This window comes from Entelurus aequoreus, linkage group LG13, assembly GCF_033978785.1.
Source record: "Entelurus aequoreus isolate RoL-2023_Sb linkage group LG13, RoL_Eaeq_v1.1, whole genome shotgun sequence".
NCBI classification, from domain to species: Eukaryota; Metazoa; Chordata; class Actinopteri; order Syngnathiformes; family Syngnathidae; genus Entelurus; species Entelurus aequoreus.
The window spans coordinates 56,686,163-56,707,739 of record NC_084743.1 but is presented as its reverse complement, the minus strand read 5'-3'; the positions used below and the strand labels follow the sequence as shown (position 1 = coordinate 56,707,739).

At 36.9% G+C, this 21,577-nt stretch overlaps 1 protein-coding gene across 1 annotated transcript in view; it reads left to right on the top strand.

The window, feature by feature from the left end:
* The window catches only part of slc6a4a (solute carrier family 6 member 4a), a 39,759-nt gene extending 18,630 nt beyond the window's left edge, over positions 1-21,129 (top strand). The window contains exons 10-14 of the mRNA XM_062068068.1: positions 4,814-4,945; positions 5,271-5,370; positions 5,527-5,627; positions 9,730-9,897; positions 18,972-21,129. Of these exons, the coding sequence (XP_061924052.1) occupies positions 4,814-4,945; positions 5,271-5,370; positions 5,527-5,627; positions 9,730-9,897; positions 18,972-19,046 (576 nt within the window). The 3' untranslated portion in view covers positions 19,047-21,129. The remainder of the gene's footprint in view (positions 1-4,813; positions 4,946-5,270; positions 5,371-5,526; positions 5,628-9,729; positions 9,898-18,971) is intronic.
* Positions 21,130-21,577: the final 448 nt, after the last annotated feature.

The window sequence follows — 21,577 nt, the reverse complement described above, 5'->3', positions numbered from 1 at the left end:
GTTGCCTCAATTTGTCCATCTCATGTCTCACCGCCCTGACAAAATGTCATATCAGCATTTCTGTTAAGGCAAAGTTGCAAACCCCCTTTTTCCCTTTGACTTGCTGCCTGCTGCATTTTCCTTATTGGTAAACAAGGTGACAATGCCCTGATATCACTGTGGTCATCCTGGCTTCATAAGCCTGTGTTTATCTGCAGCCAGCTTTGGAGACCCGTAAGGCTCTTATCAAGTCTTGCTAATCAGTTTAGCATCAGCATCAGGGATGCTTTGCTCCTCCTTTTCACGTCTGAGGATATTACTGTGTGCGTGTGTATGTGTGTGTGTGTGTGTGTGTGTGTGTGTGTGTGTGTGTGTGTGTGTGTGTGTGTGTGTGTGTGTGTGTGTGTGTGTGTGTGTGTGTGTGTGTGTGTGTGTGTGTGTGTGTGTGTGTGTGTGTGTGTGTGTGTGTGTGTGTGTGTGTGTGTGTGTGTGTGTGTGTGTGTGTGTGTGTGTGTGTGTGTGTGTGTGTGTGTGTGTGTACTCACCACAAACTACCCTTGTGTCACCTGTGTCTTGTCTTATTGGTTTCATAAGGCACCGCCTGTGGCTTTTTCACATTCATTACCTTAAACCCGACTGATAACATTTAAATTTCCTGTCCCATAATGGTACAGCGGTAACCAGACTAAAAAAAGAAGATGTTTCATTTGGGTGCTAAATGAATGCAGCCATGTGCAGCAAGTGCTTGAATGTGATATTACTTGTAAGTAATGTAACGTCCCGACACAAGCTATTTTGAAACTTTATTGCCGACCTGACTGGCCAGTAGCCACAACAACACAGCACTTCAAAGTCAATCAATCAAAGTTTATTTATATAGCCCTAAATCCCGAGTGTCTCAAAGGCCTGCACAAGCCACAACGACATCTTCGGCCCAGATCCCACATCAGGGCAGGCAAAAAGTCAACCCAATGGGATACAATGAGAAACCTTCCTCATTATGCACCGATGACGGTTACAGCCAGTGAGGTTGCATTCACGAACCCCCGGAATTATGAGCATCAATATTACAACACAAAAGGCGCTTTCTGCACCTTTTCTATGTGCTGCATTGCTGCAATAATTACACTTGTACGTCAACTTAATTAATTAATTCTGTAACGGAGCTCCTAACTCAAACACTTGTATCTCAACTCTGCGTCGCCCGTTGAAATTAAATCAAATCCATTTAATCAGTGCTTGGCAACCCTAAAACAGCATCATTTCAACACGTAACATAAAAATATGTTTCAATTAGAAATATTATTTAAAAACAATACAATACAACATATATGTTTGTGGGGTGACTCTGTGAAATCAATTGAATGAGGAAATCAAACAAAGCAATAACATAATTCCATTTTTTTTTTAAATACAAAACAATATTCTAGATATGTACAACAAAGAGGAGGACACAAAATACCAAATATAGATCACATTTGATATAATAATGAGTTTATATTAAATGTTTTTGTGAATATTCATGAATGTAATTATAAATGTGTTCTATAACTGCATAGAATATTATATACTATAATATAACATGTATTATGATATGTACTAAGTGAATGTTGCTAAATAAGGTCACAATGTATTCTGTTGGTGATAAAAAAAATCAGTTTTTTATATCTGAGTGATGTGGCAGGATATTATAAGCTTTTAAATGGGTCGTACTTGTATAGCGCTTTTCTACCTTTTTAAGGAACTCAAAGCGCTTTGACACTATTTTTCACATTCACCCATTCACACACACATGCACACATTCACACACTGATGGCGGGAGCTGCCATGCACGGCGCTAACCTGGCCCATCAGGAGCAAGGGTGAAGTGTCTTGCTCAAGGACACAACGGACGTGACTAGGATGGTAGAAGGTGGAGATTGAACCAGCAACCCTCAGATTGCTGGCACGGCCACTCTCCCAACTTCGCCACGCCAAGCCTTTTGCTTCTTCTTGCTCTTTTTCGGACACACACCATGTTATTTTCTGTTTTTTATTTACCTTGTTAAAATTGTATAGATGGACAGTATTTTTGGTTGCTGGGATCGAAATAAAGGATAAAGTCTAAGTCAACTAGAGCGGTTTTAAAAAGTAAAATAATCATAATGTACAGCATTGAGCTTGGAGAGTGGACTTCTTAAGGTATCTACTCTCAGCTGCTTCTCCATCAAACACACCATCAGCAGCTTCTCCATATTTTCATGGATAAATGTCCTGCATTTCGATATCAACTTAACATTCCTGGCCGGCGTGATGCAAACTGGCAGTGATACGCTAGAATATGGCTGCACGCTCTTTTATGTTTTTGATGATTTATTTCTTTAATTCAGTGAATATCATCCACTTTTTCTTTTTAGCACTGTCCATCACACAGACTTTTTTTTCCCCACGTTTGGAAAACTTTTGTCGCCCCCGATCTGTTTTGAATACATTTAACGGGACAAATTGACTGTAAACACAACTCAGACCACAGATCATCTTATAGTTTACCGTAATCATAATACAATAACACATTTGCTGAGGACTCCTAAGTCGTTGCTCCTTGAGTCGAGTTGGTCATAAATATTCATAAATATTAAACTTGTTCCATTTTCATGACCAAAACCTTCATGTCTTTGGGGAAAAGTTGACCAAACTCAAAAACTCAGAAGCTTTACAAGGTAAAAAAAACAAACACATCTGAGTTTTAAAAAAATAAAAAAATATAACAGTAAAAAAATTTATATTTATACTTATTTAATACTGACATATAAAGTGTCTTCCAGTTCCAGATGTAATATGGAAGAGTTTTTGGTTTTCTAAGCAGGATTTCAAAGATATTACACACTAGCACATGAGGGAATATTTTATTTATAAAAAGACATAAAGACAGAACTATAATGTTCAATAAGTATGGATAGGTACTAAATTCCATCGGTACTACCAGGTACCGGTTTACTTAAAATCAAACGTACCGTAGTTCGATACCTTTGTTGCAGGTTGTGGACTCGGGCAAGTAGGCGTATTTGTAGCAAACATGCCTGATAGAAAGTGCTCAAAAGTAAAGCCCCACTTTTCAAAACGTGCTAGCTTGATGATTTATTGGATATGCCCTATACATGTAACATTAGCATTAGCAAATTTACATAGCGATTTTGACACCTCCAAATGTTACAATCAAACAGCAGGGGTGTTAATAGTACAATACTTACAGTATAAACAATATATAGGACACAACAAAAGACAAGACTGGCACATTCAGCTAAATGACAAAGACTAACGTATTTTCTGGACTAGAGAGCGCACCGGCATATAAACCGCGCCCACTAAAATTTAGAAGAAATACTTTTTTCCATATATTAGCCGCATCGGACTAGAAAGCCGCAGACATATACGTTGTGAAATGAGTTATTTACACAGAAAGATTTTGTAAATGTTTTTCAAACGGTGTCTGTAAAACAGTAGTAAAACGGCTGATCAAACAAAACAGAAGTCATCGTCATGGCCCCATTAGCTGTGGAAGCCAGCTCTCCAATCAGCTAAACAGACTCAATAACGCCACGGTGATGTCTTGGTGAATTTACTGAGGAATTTGTGAAACTGAAATAATACAAAAATAATAATAATAACACAGGCATTTGTAAATGTTTTTGCATATTATCTAATGTCAACGACGATAACTTAATGATAGCACATACGAATATACATGAAAACACTCCTACAAACATCACACATGGGACAGTTTAATAAGTTGGAATAGTTTTAGTTATATTGTAAAACTTAAAATCGTTGCTTGTAGTGATAGATGAAGAATCCATACGAATAGAAACGTTATGGACCAACAGGAGAAGAAACGGCATTTGTACTTCCGGTTGAAAGCACTAAACAGAAAGAAATTCTGGAGGCGTTCACCCCGCACAACCTGCAGTGAGCAAATTCGTCCAAAAGATGGCGCCTTTGCACAGACAATAACACACCTTTTCAATGATTTTGCTTGTGTTTCATGAAAACTATTTGCATTACGGTCGTTAGCGAATAAAAATCCATAATTTGGCTCCACGGTTCAAAGCGTAGAAAAAAGTAGCAGCTTATAGTCCGGAATTTACGGTACTTTTTGACTACGGAAACACACCTAGAACAAACCGAAACTAACACATATACTTGCGAATGGGACTCACATAAGTAAGAAAACGAGATATAACAACTAGTCAGCACATGAACCAATATCAGTTCGGTGTTAAATTATCCATCCATCCATCCATTTTCTACCGCTTGTCCCGTTCGGGGTCGCAGTAGTGCTGGAGCCTATTTCAGCTGCATTCGGGCGGAAGGCGGGGTACACCCTGGACAAGTCGCCACCTCATCGCAGGGCCAACACAGATAGATCGACAACATTCACACTCACATTCACACACTAGGGCCAATTTAGTGTTGCCAATCAACCTATCCCCAGGTGCATGTTTTTGGAGGTGGGAGGAAGCCGGAGTACCCGGAGGGAACCCACGCAGTCATAGGGAGAACATGCAAACTCCACACAGAAAGATCCCGAGCCCGGGATTGAACTCAGGACTATTTAGGACCTTCGTATTGTGAGGCACATGCACTAACCCCTGTACCACCGTGCTGCCCGTGTTAAATTATTTAAACAAATTAACATTTATTGCCACATGAACACACAAAATGACCAATAACTGGTACTGTAGCGATTCCCACGGTACCGGGCATTGGTACTCTATTGGTTTGAATGTAAAAAGGCACCCATCCATACCGATAAGCCACATGCTGAACATCCAAGTTGTTTTGTTTTGTTCTGCAGTTCGCCGGCTTGGAGGGTGTGATCACCGCCATGCTTGATGAGTTCCCCAACATCTTGGTCAAAAGAAGAGAGTGGTTTGTCTTCGGTCTGGTGTGCGTCTGCTACCTGGGGGCGCTCACCACGCTCACTTATGTAAGTCAACTCAATCATCCAAATAGGATAATAGACTTTTGAAAAATAGTCTGCGGGTCAAAACTGACTTTGGTAGTTACACAAAAATGTGTCCTTCTGTGTTTAAATGTCGGTACCTTATTTAGCTGATGTAATAAGCTGCAGTTTGCGATTAAAAAGAATGAGATTACAGCAGTAATTCCTTTATCTGCAGCCGTCAATTAAAGGAAGGCGGTAATTAACGGCTTCGCTCAACATGTGTTATTGCATCACCGTCATCTGTGTGGACAAAAGTCGTCAGATACATTTTTCCCCCTGACATTCTTTGTGCCCCTGCTTGGATCAGGGCGGAGCGTTCGTGGTGAAGCTGTTTGAAGAATACGCCACAGGTCCTGCAGTCATCACCGTGGTGCTGCTGGAAGTCATCGCCGTTTCCTGGTTCTACGGTCAGTCTGGACTTTATTGCCTTGACATAAAAGACAGCAGTATAAGGGACGTTGTGTTATAGCGAATAAATAAACGTGGGGGTTTTTTTAAACGTTTTTGTACCCATTGTGGATTCAAGTGGTGAGATAGTACACGTGCCTGTGTGTGTTTTCCAGGAACCAACCGTTTTTGCAACGACATCCAGGTCATGCTTGGTTTCTACCCCGGGTGGTTCTGGAGGATCTGCTGGGTCGCCATCTGCCCTATCTTTCTGCTGGTGAGAGTCCTGCACAGGACTATCACCTATCACCTATCCGTCCACTTCCCCTCCCCTTGTGTCACCCCCATTCTGGTATTCAAACTATGGGGTTTCAGTGACGTCCCAATAGCATCACTGTGTAACCAGACTTGTGTCCCTATAAACCCACCATATTTTAGGAAACAATTTATTATACCTTCTCAAAGGGACGACATTAGAGCAGTAGAGTAGTCAGTCTACAACTATTCAACCCGATGGCCCAGGAATCACACCATGAAGTGGCCCTTAATTTCACTTTAACACATTGAAATGTCCTTATTTTTGAAGGAAAAGCACTGTACTTTTCAATGAAGATAACTTTAAACTAGTCTTAACTTTAAAGAAATACACTCCATACATTGCTAATGTGGTAAATGACTATTCTAGCTGCAAATGTCTGGTTTTTGGTGCAATATTTACATAGGTGTATAGAGGCCCATTTCCAGCAACTATCACTCCAGTGTTCTAATGGTACAATGTGTTTGCTCATTGGCTCAGAAGGCTAATTGATGATTAGAAAACCCTTGTGCAATCATGTTCACACATCTGAAAACAGTTTAGCTTGTTACAGAATCTACAAAACTGACCTTCCTTTGAGCAGATTGAGTTTCTGGAGCATCACATTTGTGGGGTCAATTAAACGCTCAAAATGGCCAGAAAAAGAGAACTTTCATCTGAAACTCGACAGTCTATTCTTGTTCTTAGAAATGAAGGCTATTCCACAAAATTGTTTGGGTGACCCCAAACTTTTGAACGGTAGTGTACATAACATTAGCTAGCGGCTAACGTCCAGCCGCAGTTTGCAGTGTTTTAGCTACTTCTAAATCACTAATCCTCGCCTCCATGCGGACAAATACAGTACGTTTCTTACAAGTATCGTCCCTGCAGGACGAGGAATAGCTAAACATGCTTCACTACACACCGTAGCTCACCGGCGTCACAATGTAAACAAACGCCATTGGTGGATCTACACCTGACAGCCGCTGTAATGATACCAAGTACAGGAGCGTATCTAGTTGATACTACTATGATCACATCAATATCACAAAATCTTTTTTCGTCTTTAAAAAATGTTATATTATGTTTATAAACTCGGGAAATATGTCCCTGGACAAATTTTGACCAATGTATGATCCTGTAATTACTTGGTATCGGATGGATACCCAAATTTGTGGTATCATCCAAAACCAATGTAAAGTATCCAAGCATCAGAAGAATCAGTGATTATTACATTTTAACAGAAGTGTAGATAGAACATGTTAATAGAGAAAGTAAGCAAATATTAACAGTAAATAAACAAGTAGATTAATAATTCATTTTCTACCACTTGTCCTTAATAATTTTGACAAAATCATAGAATGGAAGATGACACAATATGTTACTGCATAGGTCAGCAGACAAATTAGGAGCCTTTGTTTGTTTACTTACTACTAAAACACAAGTTGTCTTGTATGTTCACTATTTTATTTAAGGACAAACTTGCAATAAGAAAAATATGTTTCATGTATCGTAAGATTTTTTGTTAAAATAAAGCCAATAATGCCATTTTTTGTGGTCCCCTTTATTTAGAAAAGTATCGTAATACATTTTGGTACCGGTACCAACATATTAGTATCGGGACAACCCTACTAACTATCCTAAATGCTAACATGAATATAATAACACAAAATATTTATTAATATTTTTATTTTAAACCTGCAAAGTACAGTTTTCCTTTACTTTATAGTCTAAGGTAGATATTTGCTGATTGATGTAGGATTTTCATCAGTGGATACTGTAATAACAATCATAATAATACATCACTATTATGATTATCATTATTATTATTAGCTCATTTACTGGGTCTTAAACCTTGCCTGTCTTTAAAAACTAGCTCTGTTTCGAACTTTAAACAAGGTTCCTTGAATGCAACACAGATATGTGCTATGTTGGATCAATGTTAATGTGTTTTTAAAGACATTCACATTTGCGGAAACTTTTCAACCAACCGAAAATGTCACTACACCCCTGCGGTGCCTCTGTAGAGTCCTTGTTGAAGACCTCTGTTCTAAAGCAGGGGTTCTTAACCTTTTTGACCTAGAGGCCTAACTTTTCCACTGCAGAGGGCCCCGGAGCCCACTCAAATATTAACACTAAATTAGAAATAATTTAATCATATTTAATTATTATATCTAGCTTACTTACAGTTTAACAGCATAAACCTGGTCAAATGATATGAAAGCATCACAAAGATTATTGTCAAGGCTTAGGTCAGACTGATTGCAAAAATAAATACTCATCAAATATACCGTATTTTTCGTACTATAAGTCACAGTTTTTTTCATAGTTTGGCCGGGGCTGCGACTTATACTCAGGAGCGACTTATGTGTGAAATTATTAACACATTACCGTAAAATATCAAATATTATTTAGCTCATTCACGTAAGAGACTAGACGTATAAGATTTCATGGGATTTAGCGATTAGGAGTGACAGATTGTTTGGTAAACGTATAGCATGTTCTATATGTTATAGTTATTTGAATGACTCTTACCATAATATGTTACGTTAACATACCAGGCACGTTCTCAGTTGGTTATTTATGCCTCATATAACGTACACTTATTCAGCCTGTTGTTCACTATTCTATATTTATTTTAAATTGCCTTTCAAATGTCTATTCTTGGTGTTGGGTTTTATCAAATAAATTTCCCTAAAAAATGCGACTTATACTCCAGTGCGACGTGTATATGTTTTTTTCCTTCTTTATTACCGTGTTTTTCAGACTATAAGTCGCAGTTTTTTTCATAGTTTGGCCGGGGGTGCGACTTTTACTCAGGAGAGACTTATGTGTGAATTTATTAACACATTACCGTAAAATATCAAATAATATTATTTAGCTCATTCACGTAAGAGACTAGACGTATAAGATTTCATGGGATTTAGCGATTAGGAGTGACAGATTGTTTGGTAAACGTATAGCATGTTCTATATGTTATAGTTATTTGAATGACTCTTACCATAATATGTTACGTTAACATACCAGGCACGTTCTCAGTTGGTTATTTATGCCTCATATAACGTACACTTATTCAGCCTGTTGTACACTATTCTTTATTTATTTTAAATTGCCTTTCAAATGTCTATTCTTGGTGTTGGGTTTTATCAAATACATTTCCCCCAAAAAATGCGACTTATACTCCAGTGCGACTTATATATGTTTTTTTTCTTCTTTATTATGCATTTTCGGCCGGTGCGACTTATACTCCGGAGCGACTTATACTTCGGAGCGACTTATACTCCGAAAAATACAGTATGCATTTTCGGCCGGAGCGACTTATAATCCGGAGCGACTTATACTCCGAAAAATACAGTATGCATTTTTGGCCGGTGCGACTTATACTCCGAAAAATACGGTACTAAAAAATAAGATGCGTATACAATGTAGTGAAGTGAAGTGAAGTGAACTGAATTATATTTATATAACGCTTTTTCTCTAGTGACTCAAAGCGCTTTACATAGTGAAACCCAATATCTAAATTACATTCAAACCAGTGTGGGTGGCTCTTGGAGCAGGTGGGTAAAGTGTCTTGCCCAAGGACACAACGGCAGTGACTAGGATGGCGGAAGCTGGGATCGAACCTGGAACCCTCAAGTTGCTGGCACGGCCACTCTGCCAACCGAGCTATACCGCCCCATACATACATACAATTATGCAGTGCTCAAATAAATTCGAACTCAATTAATAAAAATTAATAATATATATGTTACTTAAACCGTCAAAATTAAAGTGCAAGTTAAATTACAGCTTCATCACTTTAGTCATAATTTTTGCGCTTAAGAAACATTTGTTTGATATTGCCATTACTGCCTCAAGTGGCGGAAAAGTGTATTACAACGGAATAGTGCTGCGGTCCATATGGACCACAGCTGAGAAACAGATATTTTTTGGTGGCCTTCTAGTGGGTGCCCAACAATGGCCCTATGGTTAGGAACCACTGCTCTAAAGTATATCCAAGTTCACTTTCTGCTGTAGCTTATTGTCCTTTGAGAGTATTGTAATACATGTGAGGCGTGTCTTTTAATCTGTCCCTCGTTTACAGTTCATCATCATCAGCTTCCTGGCCTTCCCTCCAGAGGTGAAGCTGTTCGACTACCAGTACCCACCCTGGACCACGGTCCTTGGCTACTGTATCGGCGTGTCCTCTTTAATCTGCGTGCCTGCTTACATGGTCTACCACCTCGTCAATTCCAAAGGCACACTCAAACAGGTACCTTTCTTCTTTCCTCCATGCTTTGGGTCAAGTTGTTCCTCTCACGGTGCCTCATGCACAGTCGAGACCAAACCCGTGTGAGCATGTCAGCATCAAAGGCAAAAAGCCGAGGTCAGACATGAGCAAGAAAAAAAAAGCAGTATTATATTAGGAAGCCCTTTCATTCATTGAATAATCACTCACTGCTTGGTATTATAAGCACACACCTGTCATATTGTAATGATGGGGGAAAAATCCTTCGTCTCATCATCGGAGCTAATATTGTAATGTGCTAACAGCATATGGTACGGTGAAATGGAGGAAGGAGACCGTTTTACTGTTTGTCCAGTGTTGACATCTCCACCGAGGCAAACGACAAACATACACTACCGTTCAAAAGTTTGGGGTCACATTAAAATGTCCTTCTTGTTGAAGGAAAAGCACTGTACTTTTCAATGAAGATAACTTTAAACTAGTCTTAACTTTAAAGAAATACACTCTATACATTGCTAATGTGGTAAATGACTATTCTAGCTGCAAATGTCTGGTTTTTGGTGCAATATCTACATAGGTGTATAGAGGCCCATTTCCAGCAACTATCACTCCAGTGTTCTAATGGTACAATGTGTTTGCTCATTGGCTCAGAAGGCTAATTGATGATTAGAAAACCCTTGTGCAATCATGTTCACACATCTGAAAACAGTTTAGCTCGTTGCAGAAGCTACAAAACTGACCTTCCTTTGAGCAGATGGAGTTTCTGGAGCATCACATTTGTGGGGTCAATTAAACGCTCAAAATGGCCAGAAAAAGAGAACTTTCATCTGAAACTCGACAGTCTATTCTTGTTCTTAGAAATGAAGGCTATTCCACAAAATTATTTGGGTGACCCCAAACTTTTGAACGGTAGTGTACACATAAGTTAACTTCTGCTGATAGATGAGTGAACAGTTCAAAACGTGTGTTTTCTTACTAGGTATTTAATTACAGCAGGGAAGGGATTCATATGGGTAGAATCATTTTGCAATGCAGTCTGCTGAAGATGATGGAAAGTGCCACTCTACATAGCAACTGACGCTGTGGTCAAAGTTGGAATTTCCACAAAACACATTTTATGATATTCAACACTGGAGGCTAGAGATGTCCGATAATATCGGAACATATCGGTATCGTTTTTTTTATTATCAGTATCGGGTTTTTTTGGTTGTTTTTTTTATTAAATCAACATAAAAAACACAAGATACACTTACAATTAGTGCACCAACCCAAAAAACCTCCCTCCCCCATTTACACTCATTCACACTCATTCACACAAAAGGGTTGTTTGTTTCTCTTATTAATATTTCTGTTTCCTACATTATATATCAATATATATCAATACAGTCTGCAAGGGATACAGTCCGTAAGCACACATGATTGTGCGTGCTGCTGGTCCACTAATAGTACTAACCTTTAACAGTTAATTTTACTCATTTTCATTCATTACTAGTTTCTATGTAACTGTTTTTATATTGTTTCACTTTGTTTTTTATTCAAGAAAATGTTTTTAATTTATTTATCTTATTTTATTTTATTAATTAAAAAAAAGGACCTTATCTTCACCATACCTGGTTGTCTAAATTAGGCATAATAATGTGTTAATTCCACGACTGTATATATCAGTATCGGTTGATATCGGTATCGGTTGATATCGGTATCGGTAATTAAAGAGTTGGACAATATCGGAATATCGGACATCGGCAAAAAGCCATTATCGGACATCCTTACTGGAGGCTAAAGTGGATAGCTCTCCCCAATTTGTCACGTTTCATGTGTCAGGAAACTGCAACAAATGGGGCCATATCAATCAATCAATCAATCAAAGTGTATTTATATAGCCCTAAATCACAAGTGTCTCAAAGGGCTGCACAAGCCACAACGACATCCTGGGCTCAGATCCCACATCAGGGCAAGAAAAAACTCAACCCAATGGGATACAATGAGAAACCTTGGAGGGGACCGCAAATGTGGGGACCCCCCTGGGCGACCGGTGCAGTGGATGTCAAGTGGATCTAGTTAATAGTGTGAGAGTCCAGTCCATAGTGGGGCCAGCAGGGGATCATCTTGAGTAGAGACAAGTCAGCAGCACAGAGACGTCCCCAACTGATGCACAGAGGAGTTTTCCACCCCGGGTCCTGAATTTGAACAGCTTGCGCGTCATTAATGGTCACCTAAAAACCTCTCCATGCAGGAGAGGGGGGCAGAGCAGAAAAGAGATGGCAGATCAACTGGTCTAAAAGGGGGGGTCTATTTAAAGGCTGGAGTCAAGGACGTGCACATGATTATAGAGGGGCAGGGGCTCAAAGTCAGAAAAGGGCAGGAATTTTTTTTTTGGTCCTTTACACAATATGGAAATTAATGTAAAATTAAATTTGCTAATAGGAAGCTAACTACTTAGCTGTGTGTCCTTTGTAGGTAAAAGTGATTGCCATTTCTTTTGTGTCAACAAATGATTGTCATAATGAGTTAATTCACATTATCATATGCTTGGAAGACATGAAAAGCAACAAAACACTGGTTTATTATTAGGCTATTTATTGTTAAAGATAAGCACTTTAATATTGAACATTGAACAGTGCAACATGAACTTTGAAAAAAAAATACAAAAATAAATACCCAAATGGAAAAAACTTCAATGTGAAAATCTGTCCTTCTTCCCTTAACTTGATGAAAACACCATCAAGTTGTAACTTATGGTCTTTCCCACTTAATGCTCAGACTAAACAACTGAAACGCAATACAGGGCCAAAAATATTGACCAGGGGCCAGTAGGGCTGTATCCTTTCTTTTTTTGGAATTGTGCTGCAGGCATAATCAACATGAATCAAGTTTGAATACAGATGGTAATATTCCTAACAGATAACCTACATCTTATATCCCCAGAATGCTGAAAGTATTATTATTATTATTATTAATAATAATAATAATAATAATTATGATTAGTATTATTATTATTATTATCATTATCATTTTTATTCTTCTTATTATTGTTATTATTATCATTAGTATCATTATTATTATTTTGTTAACTCACACAGTAATAGCAAAGTCACAATAAACTAAGGTAGAAAAGCGCTATACAAGTATAACCCAATTATCATTTATATCTAAAACTCTACTGTGAGAAAAATGTGATCCGCCGTAAACACAGTGCATTTTATTTTTGAAAATTAACCCGGTGTTTTATTTTGTATTTTGTTCACTACTTCCTGTCCCGCACGATCCGCTCTGCTCTGTGCGGACTTGATGTGCCGTGCTCAATTGATGCGCCGTGCTCCGACGTCCGGCAAAAACAGAAGCTGCCACGTTGAATAATAGAATAATACAGCGTTTTTCTGAAATATTACCCATATTAGATGCTGAATAAGTGGACGGCGACTAGACCATAACTCACAGGTTCAAGTTGCTCCACTGTCACGTCTCAGGGGCGCAGTAACTTGGCTCTCTCTCCTCTCACTTACTCACACTCACCCTCTCTCTCTCTCTCTGGCGGAACGGCAGGCTCAAACAACCCGGTAGTACCCAAAGTACCGTAATTTCCGGACTATAAGCCGCTACTTTTTCCCCTCGTTCTGGTCCCTGCGGCTTATACAACAGTGCGGCTTATTTACGGCCTGTTCTTCTCCGACACTGACGAAGAGGATTTCGGTGGTTTCAGTACGCAGGAGGAAGACGATGACACAATGATTAAAGACTGACTTTTCCTATACCGGCAGGCTGGTTATTTTGATAACGTACATGCGAGCACTTTGTATTACTTTGCACCGTTGTATTATTTGTACTCTGCACGAATGCTGTTCGCCATGTCAAAGATGTGAAAGTTTGATTGAATGATTGAAAGATTTATTGTTAATAAATGGGACGCTTTGCGTTCCCAAACAGTCATCTCTGTCGCGACAATCCCCTCCGTGGTAGCAGGAACCCCTATATACTACGGTAATTACACATCAAAACCCTGCGGCTTATAGTCGGGTGCGGCTTATATATGGAGCAATCTGTATTTTCCCCTAAATTTAGCTGGTGCGGCTTATAGTCAGGTGCGGCTTATAGTCCGGAAATTACAGTATATTGTTCTTAATTAAACCTCCAAGTCACTAAATATTTTGCACTTTTTACACTTCTCCTTTAACTCTTTAGTGTTATGACATTGTGTCTTAAATCAAAATGAATTGGTGTGTCCTGGCTGGTCACATTGAAGTCATAGATGAAGTCATATTGCAATCATAATTTATAGGTAAAGCGTTATTTAAAAGCGGTTTATTTTTCCAATTAAAATATAGCACATCTCTACTGTGAGACAACAGTCCAATTAATAGTGCGGGCCTCTTGTTACAATTCAGACTTATTTGTTTCAAAAGAAAATCACTTTTTCTTCGAAAATAACAATATTTACAGCTGTCTCAGTACACGTTATGACTGCGCGGCCTTGTCCCAGAATGTGATGACATCTTTGCAGGTGCAGTCACAAAGGATGGAAAGCTCACTTAAGGCAGCAAAACACAAAAATAGAAGTTTTAACAAAAACAAGAAGGCAGGCCATGTAGGAAGCCTCGTAGAAACGAGCTAGAAAAAACATACAAAAACCCAACAGGCAGCATCGAGCAAAGATGAGTCCAAATAATCAAAATAGCAACGACAAAGCAGAAATGTATTTCAAACCTCCTTTTGAAAATAATTTCACACTATGTGAATCTATTTTTATACTTTTTTTTTGGTCAAACTTGAATTGAATTTGATGCATGTTTTGTACTAAAATGGGGGTCGGCAACCCAAAATGATGAAAGAGCCATATTGGACCGCAAATACAAAAAAGTAATTGGTCTGGAGCCGCAAATAATTAAAATACTTATATAAGTGTTATAATGATGGCTAACAAGCTATATTAGCCTACTATTAAAATGACTTTAAAAGTCTTATATAAGTGTTATAATGAAGACAACACATGATGTAAGTGGCTAATTAGCTATATTAACCTACTATCAAAATGACTATGTGTTGCAGGCTGACGCAAATCTTCATTGACAGAAATGTGGAAATGTAATATTTATTCTACACATTTTTACAACATTGGAAAACATTAGTAAAACTTCTCAGAGGGTGAGATAACTCCTGGAAATGACTGTCTTAGATTGGCCAAAGGTATAGATGTGTGTGTCCAAGTTAAAGGAAACAGCAAACTGTCTTCGTTTAATGGATTTATTACAATTTTTGCAATCAGGCTAACGTTTGCTGTAGTCTGGAACAACATGGTACAGTAACAACTATCAGAAATAAGTGTTTGATGAGCATTCCTCAACTTTCTCAGTCTTTTTTGCCACTTGTGCCAGCTTTGTTTTAATTATGTTTAAGGCATTAAATTCCAAATGATCTAATATTTGCAAAAAATAAAAAAAGTTTTCCAGTTCGAACGTTAAGTATCTTGTCTTTGCAGTCTATTCAATTGAATATAGGTTGAAAAGGATTTGCAAATCATTGTATTCTGTTTTTATTTACGATTTACACAACTTGCCAACTTCACTGGTTTTGGGATTTGTAATCCAATACTTGTTTTTTTGTTTTTTTGCTGATTTGGGACCAATATTCGATGTCAATATCGGATCGGGATACCCCTAGTGCTAATTACCAATCCCACACATTTTCACTGTTAGTGCAAAACCAATCTGCTGCCCAAACAGTAAAAGGAGAATACTAAAGAAGAGTCTGACAGGGAAAAATACAATAAGTCCAAAAATGTACAGTAATAATACAATGTTGTGTAATATCGTTTAGCTACAGTGTGTTAAATATTAGTGATGTCAAATGATATTTTTTAAATCACATTAATCACACTTTTGAATTTGGATTTTGGTCTAAACTTGATTAATCACAGTAAATGACATGCTTACATAATTCAAACTAACCAAAAAAAAAGACATCAATATTTGAATTATTTCATCCTCAGAATGCTATACACAATTTTTTTTTGCTCAAGACCTGGTAAAAGTATTGTCTAAAGTCCTGGGTTTTTATTTGTTTTTTAAGCAAAATTTTGTGTGCGTATGCATCACCGACCTAATAACAACCCTCGCCGCCTTTCAGGGAACCATTTGTGGTTATTGTAAAAGAGCTCAAAATAAATTAATACAAAAAATACTTCTTAAAAAATCTAAATAAATGACGTGATTAATCTGCAACTATACATGAATAATGCAATAATGTTTTGTGATCAATCACATAAGTTAACTTGTTATATTTGACACCCCTTTTAAACATATATGTCATTTTCAAGTTGTTATCTTTCTGTTAGTACAGTACAGTAAAAAACAACATATTTCCCAGGTTGTAGTGTTGTCCCGATTCCAATATTTTGGTACCGGTACTGGTACCAAAATGTATTTCGATACTTTTCGGTACTTTTTGATACTTTTCTAAATAAAGGGGCCACAACAAATTGGATTATTGGCTTCTTTTTAACAAAAAAAATCTTAGGGTACATTAAACATATGTGTATTATTTCAATTAAATATTATGTCCTTAAATAAAATAGTAAACATACAAGACAACTTGTCTTTTATTACAGCCCTTTGAGACACTTGTGATTTAGGGCTATATAAATAAACATTGATTGATTGATTGATTAGTAAGTAAAAAAAAAACAAATGCTCCTAATTTAGCTGCTGACATGTGCAGTAACATATTGTGTCATTTTCCATTCTATTATTTTGTCAACATTATGAAAGACAAGCGGTAGAAAATGAATTATTAATCTACTTGTTCATTTACTGTTAATATCTGCTTACTTTCTCTTTCAACATGTTCTATCTACACTTCTGTTGAAATGTAATAATCACTTATTCTTCTGTTGTTTGATACTTTACATTAGTATTGGATGAAACCACACATTTGGGTATCAATCCAATACACATGTTGCCAGAAGCTATGTAAATGGAAATAAATGCGCCGAGAAATTAGTTCCGGCAATGCTTAAAATGATCGAAATACAGTAAATATTGTACACATTACAGATTGTTATGAACGTGTCTGTTACTACATTATATATAGACTTGCCGTGTGTATATAAAACGTTAATGGATGGTTTTGAAGTTGTTTTAGAGGGCTTTGAAGGCTACAACGGTGAATTCCATTTGCCGTATCTTTCAAGCGTTTTTTATCATCTTTAAAATCGTAAAAAAATTTTTTAAAAGACCTGTGTTCTTGTCTCTTATAATGATTGTGAAAAAAAGTGCAGTTCCCCTTAAAATAACTGAATTTACCACAGCTGAACATCTCAAGGATGATCAGTCGTAACAGGAGGCACCTGATCTCATTTTTAAGCTTCATGGCAAAGTCTGTAAATACTTAAAATACGTATTGAACATTTTATGTAATATTTCTAGGGATGATGTTTGATAAGAAATTATCGAGTTCGAGCCCATTATCGAACCGATTCCTTATCGATTCTCTTATCGAATCGAGATAGGTTGTTGTATATGGAAAAAAAACACAATATTTGGTTTAACAATAGCTCAGTTTTATTTTATAAGAAAAAAATAAAATAAAATAAATAAATAAATAAATATTGACTGTTACCCCCCTAAAAAAAAAATATATATATATATATATATATATATATATATATATATATATATATATATATATATATATATATATATATATATATATATATATATATATATATATATATATATATATATATATATATTGACTGTTGTTAGCCAAAGTATATTAAGTGAGATTTTTCAAAAAAAACAAATATATACAGTAACACAAAAACAACCTGTCTCTGTGATCACTATAGGTGCATAAATAATAATATAGTGTTAAATAAAATCAGTCCTTTGGGCACAAAACTGGAAATAATACAGCTCTCCAAAAAGTGCACTTCTGCTGCTATTGGAACATACTAACTACACACACTATGACACCAAGAACACTACAGTCATCAATCAACAATGCTTCCCTTACATGAGAGCGAAGCCTGGCAATAATTGTATATTGCCTCTTCTGCCCTCATTATACAGTACGTGTTGAGGTTATACAGCTTGGCAGACAGCTAACAAACAATACAAGACGTCTAATAAAGTTCCAAAGCAGATTAATCCATTTAGGCTCTTTATTGTTGTTGATCTTGCTTTGTCTTTTCCTATCTTTTCTTTTGTCTTGCACTGGACTGTTATTTTTTATTTTTTTTAAATGAAATACACACAATGACAAATGTATAAGCTATGTGATTCAATTAACATACTGAAATGTAATACACAATATGTAAATATTAGCTTCACACAAATATACAGTACTATCATCAAACAAATACTTCTGAGTGTTGAAACTATTTCGATGGTGGAAATACACGACTGGCAGCCATTTTAAGTCCTCAAAACATCCATTGAAACAGTGCACAAAAATCGTTTTTACAATAAACATCTTAGTATAAAACTTAACCACTTTCCACCTTAATATTGAGTTATATAAACAAGTTAAACAGTTTACTTACAGACTTATCATTTCCAAGGCTTGTAGGAGCTAACACAACTTGTCTACTTCTCAATTGTCTCATGAACTGAACTGACTCGCCAACCCAGAAGTGCCCAAACTAATGACGCGTAGTATTTTCGTATCGCCACAAGGTGTCAGTACGAGTCTACAATCTAATGGGCATAACATTGCTTCCATGGGCATTTCCTGTGGGATGGGATTCGTTCTCAGGGATTCGAATAAAGAACCAACTCTTTTTCTTTACTATAGTGGTCTCGATAACGGGTACCGGTTCTCAAAAAGGGATTCGAGTCCGAGGACTCTGTTCTTTTCTTATCGAACGAACATCATCCCTAAATATTTCTTAATTTTTTTTATAAATTTGCAAAAAATTCTAAGAAAACAAACAAAACGCTTTCACATTGACATTATGGGGTATTTTGTGTTGAATTTTAAGGACGAAAATGTATTTATTCCATTTTGTACTCAGGCCGTAACATAACAAAATGTGGGGAAAGTGAAGCGCTGTGAATGTTGTCCATGCTAACCTGATATCTCCTGTGTGGCGTTGTGATGTGCAGCGTCTGTCCAAGAGCATCACTCCCGAGCCCAGCAATGAGCAACACAGAGGCTTCATCGTCACCAACGCAGTCTGACCCGGACCCGCACCAGTGCCATCTTCCACCGACCACCGCTTTTGCCTCTCGTTCACACATTTCTTGCACCCCGTTGTCTTTGTAACCCCCGAAAACCTCGGAATAACCGGTCGTGACGTAGGCGAAGGCTTTTGAACGCATCGCTTTCTTTACTGTATAATCACTGCCTTTTTCTTCAGGTCACACATGATTCTATGCGTTACGATGTCGGACTATACGTTATTATGTTCCCGGTCACGGTGAGTGGAAGAATACACCGATAAGTTTATGCATTGTGCATGTAGCGAAATTCAGGTATTATCTCTTATATTTGTTATTGAAGCCAAATATATGATCTTTGTTCTGCTCATATTACAAGCACTAATGGTGTTGCATTCATGTTTGGACTGTAAAGACAGATCTATCGACACTGTGAAGCAGTGTGTGCTTGGGACGTGCGTGTGCCTGTGTTTATTTGTGTGTGTGCGTGTGCGTGTGTGTGTGTGTGTGTGTGTGTGCGTGAGTGTGTGTGTGTATGTGTGTGTGTGTGTGTGTGTGTGAGAGAGAGAGACAGCAAGACTGTTATAATGGCCTCTGGAAAAATATCGAATAGAATATTTCTTTTGTCACGCATCGGCATCTTGTCACCTGTTGTTATTTTACCACAAGACTGGACTTGGTGTTGCAGAGTCGTCGGTAATAGAAACCAAATATGAAGTGAACACTTATATCTAAACAAAAAAACAAAAAAAAACTCTTCATAACCACCAAAGTGTTCTTGTATTTCTACCCTTCTTGAGACAACAACAAGGAAAAGTACCTTCCATATGAACCATGGCGTCTAATAGAGAATGTCTCATTTGCACCCCCTGGTGGGGAAATATATCAAAATTAGGGTGGTCCCAAAAAAGGAGGGATTTTTCTAATTGACTGTGTGTCGGTTTTAAAAGTGCTCCTCCCTCTGGTCAACATATGAAATAACAAGTGTGTGTAAGAAATTAATATAGGGCTCTTTGGCCAAAATAAATGTATATAGAGACATACTGATATAACTTGAAGTAAATAATGAAGATTAAAAAACAATTAAAAACAAAAAATTAACTAAAAGCAGTCTTTTTCTCACAATGCGTCGACTTGTTTCTTATAAAATTGGGAACAATTTATCACATTCTTTCTGTTTTTGTAATATTGCAATATTTTCTCTGAAAATTATTACATTTTTATGTAAAATTATTACTTTGTAATGCAAAATGGCGACAATTGTCATACAAAATTCTGACTTGTATCACAATATTGCCAATTTTTTGGTTGTTGTTGTAAAATAATGAAATTTTTTGAGTAAAATTATAACTTTTGTCATAATTTCGCAAAGTAAAATTCTGATTATTTTTATAATATTGCCAAAATTTTAAAGTTTTCTTAGAAAATTGTGACTTTTGTCGAGTAAAATTACGACTCTTTTCATAAAATTGCTAACATTTTAAGCTTTCCTCGTAAAATCGCGACGGTTATTGAGTAAAATTCCAGCTTTTATCATAATATTGCACAAATGTTCAGTTTTTTTTGTAAAATTTTGACTTGCGTTGAGGAAAAATTACGACTTTTATTATAATACTAGAGGTAGGCATTTTTCGGAGGTCTCAAGAAGGTAACAAATACAAGATTGTGTGTGTGTGTGCGTGTGTGTGTGTGTGTGTGTGTGTGTGTGTGTGTGTGTGTGTGTGTGTGTGTGTGTGTGTGTGTGTGTGTGTGTGTGTGTGTGTGTGTGTGTGTGTGTGTGTGTGTGTGTGTAAGAGAGAAAGCGACGATTCAAAAATGACAAGTACTGTACCTCCATGTGTGTATTTCCTTGTCTGTGTGGTATTGATGTAATCTATCCTGTGAATATCTCCTCCTATGGATGTGTGTGTGTGTGTGTACTGTACTTAAAGAGTGTGTGTGTGTATAGAAAATGTGTTCTCTTGTTGTCGTCAACTGCCAAAATATTTAATGAAGGAAGTAAACTCCCTCTAGAACCTTATAGAAAATCTATGTACGTCCACTAAAGACCCTCCCTGTATAGAAGAAAGACATAGAAGTATATGGGAAATAATAATAAAGATATATAGGAAAAAATAACTTGTCTAGGGTGGTTCTTTATCGCAATGTTTAATAATATGTTTATTTCAGTTGTTAACAAGCGTTTGTCCAACCAGTTGTCACATTTTCAAAAATCTAAACACAATTATTTATTTATTTGTGTTATTTATTTATATATTTGAATTAGGATAGTACATATTGATTTCTTTATTTGTGTTATTTATTTATTTATTTATTTGAATTAGGATAGTACATATTGATTAATGAGTCAGCAAAAATAGCTTCAACGTAAATATGCTGGAATTAGCACAAAAGCTAAATTGCATGCATTGTCCTAAGGCAGGTAAACAAAACACAAACACTCACAGTGAGACACATGGATAATATGGACATAATCGGCCAACTTTTTTGTAAATATCTGACAGTATAATTGCTGCATCTTTGCCGCCATCCTGTGAATAATGTCAGCACTT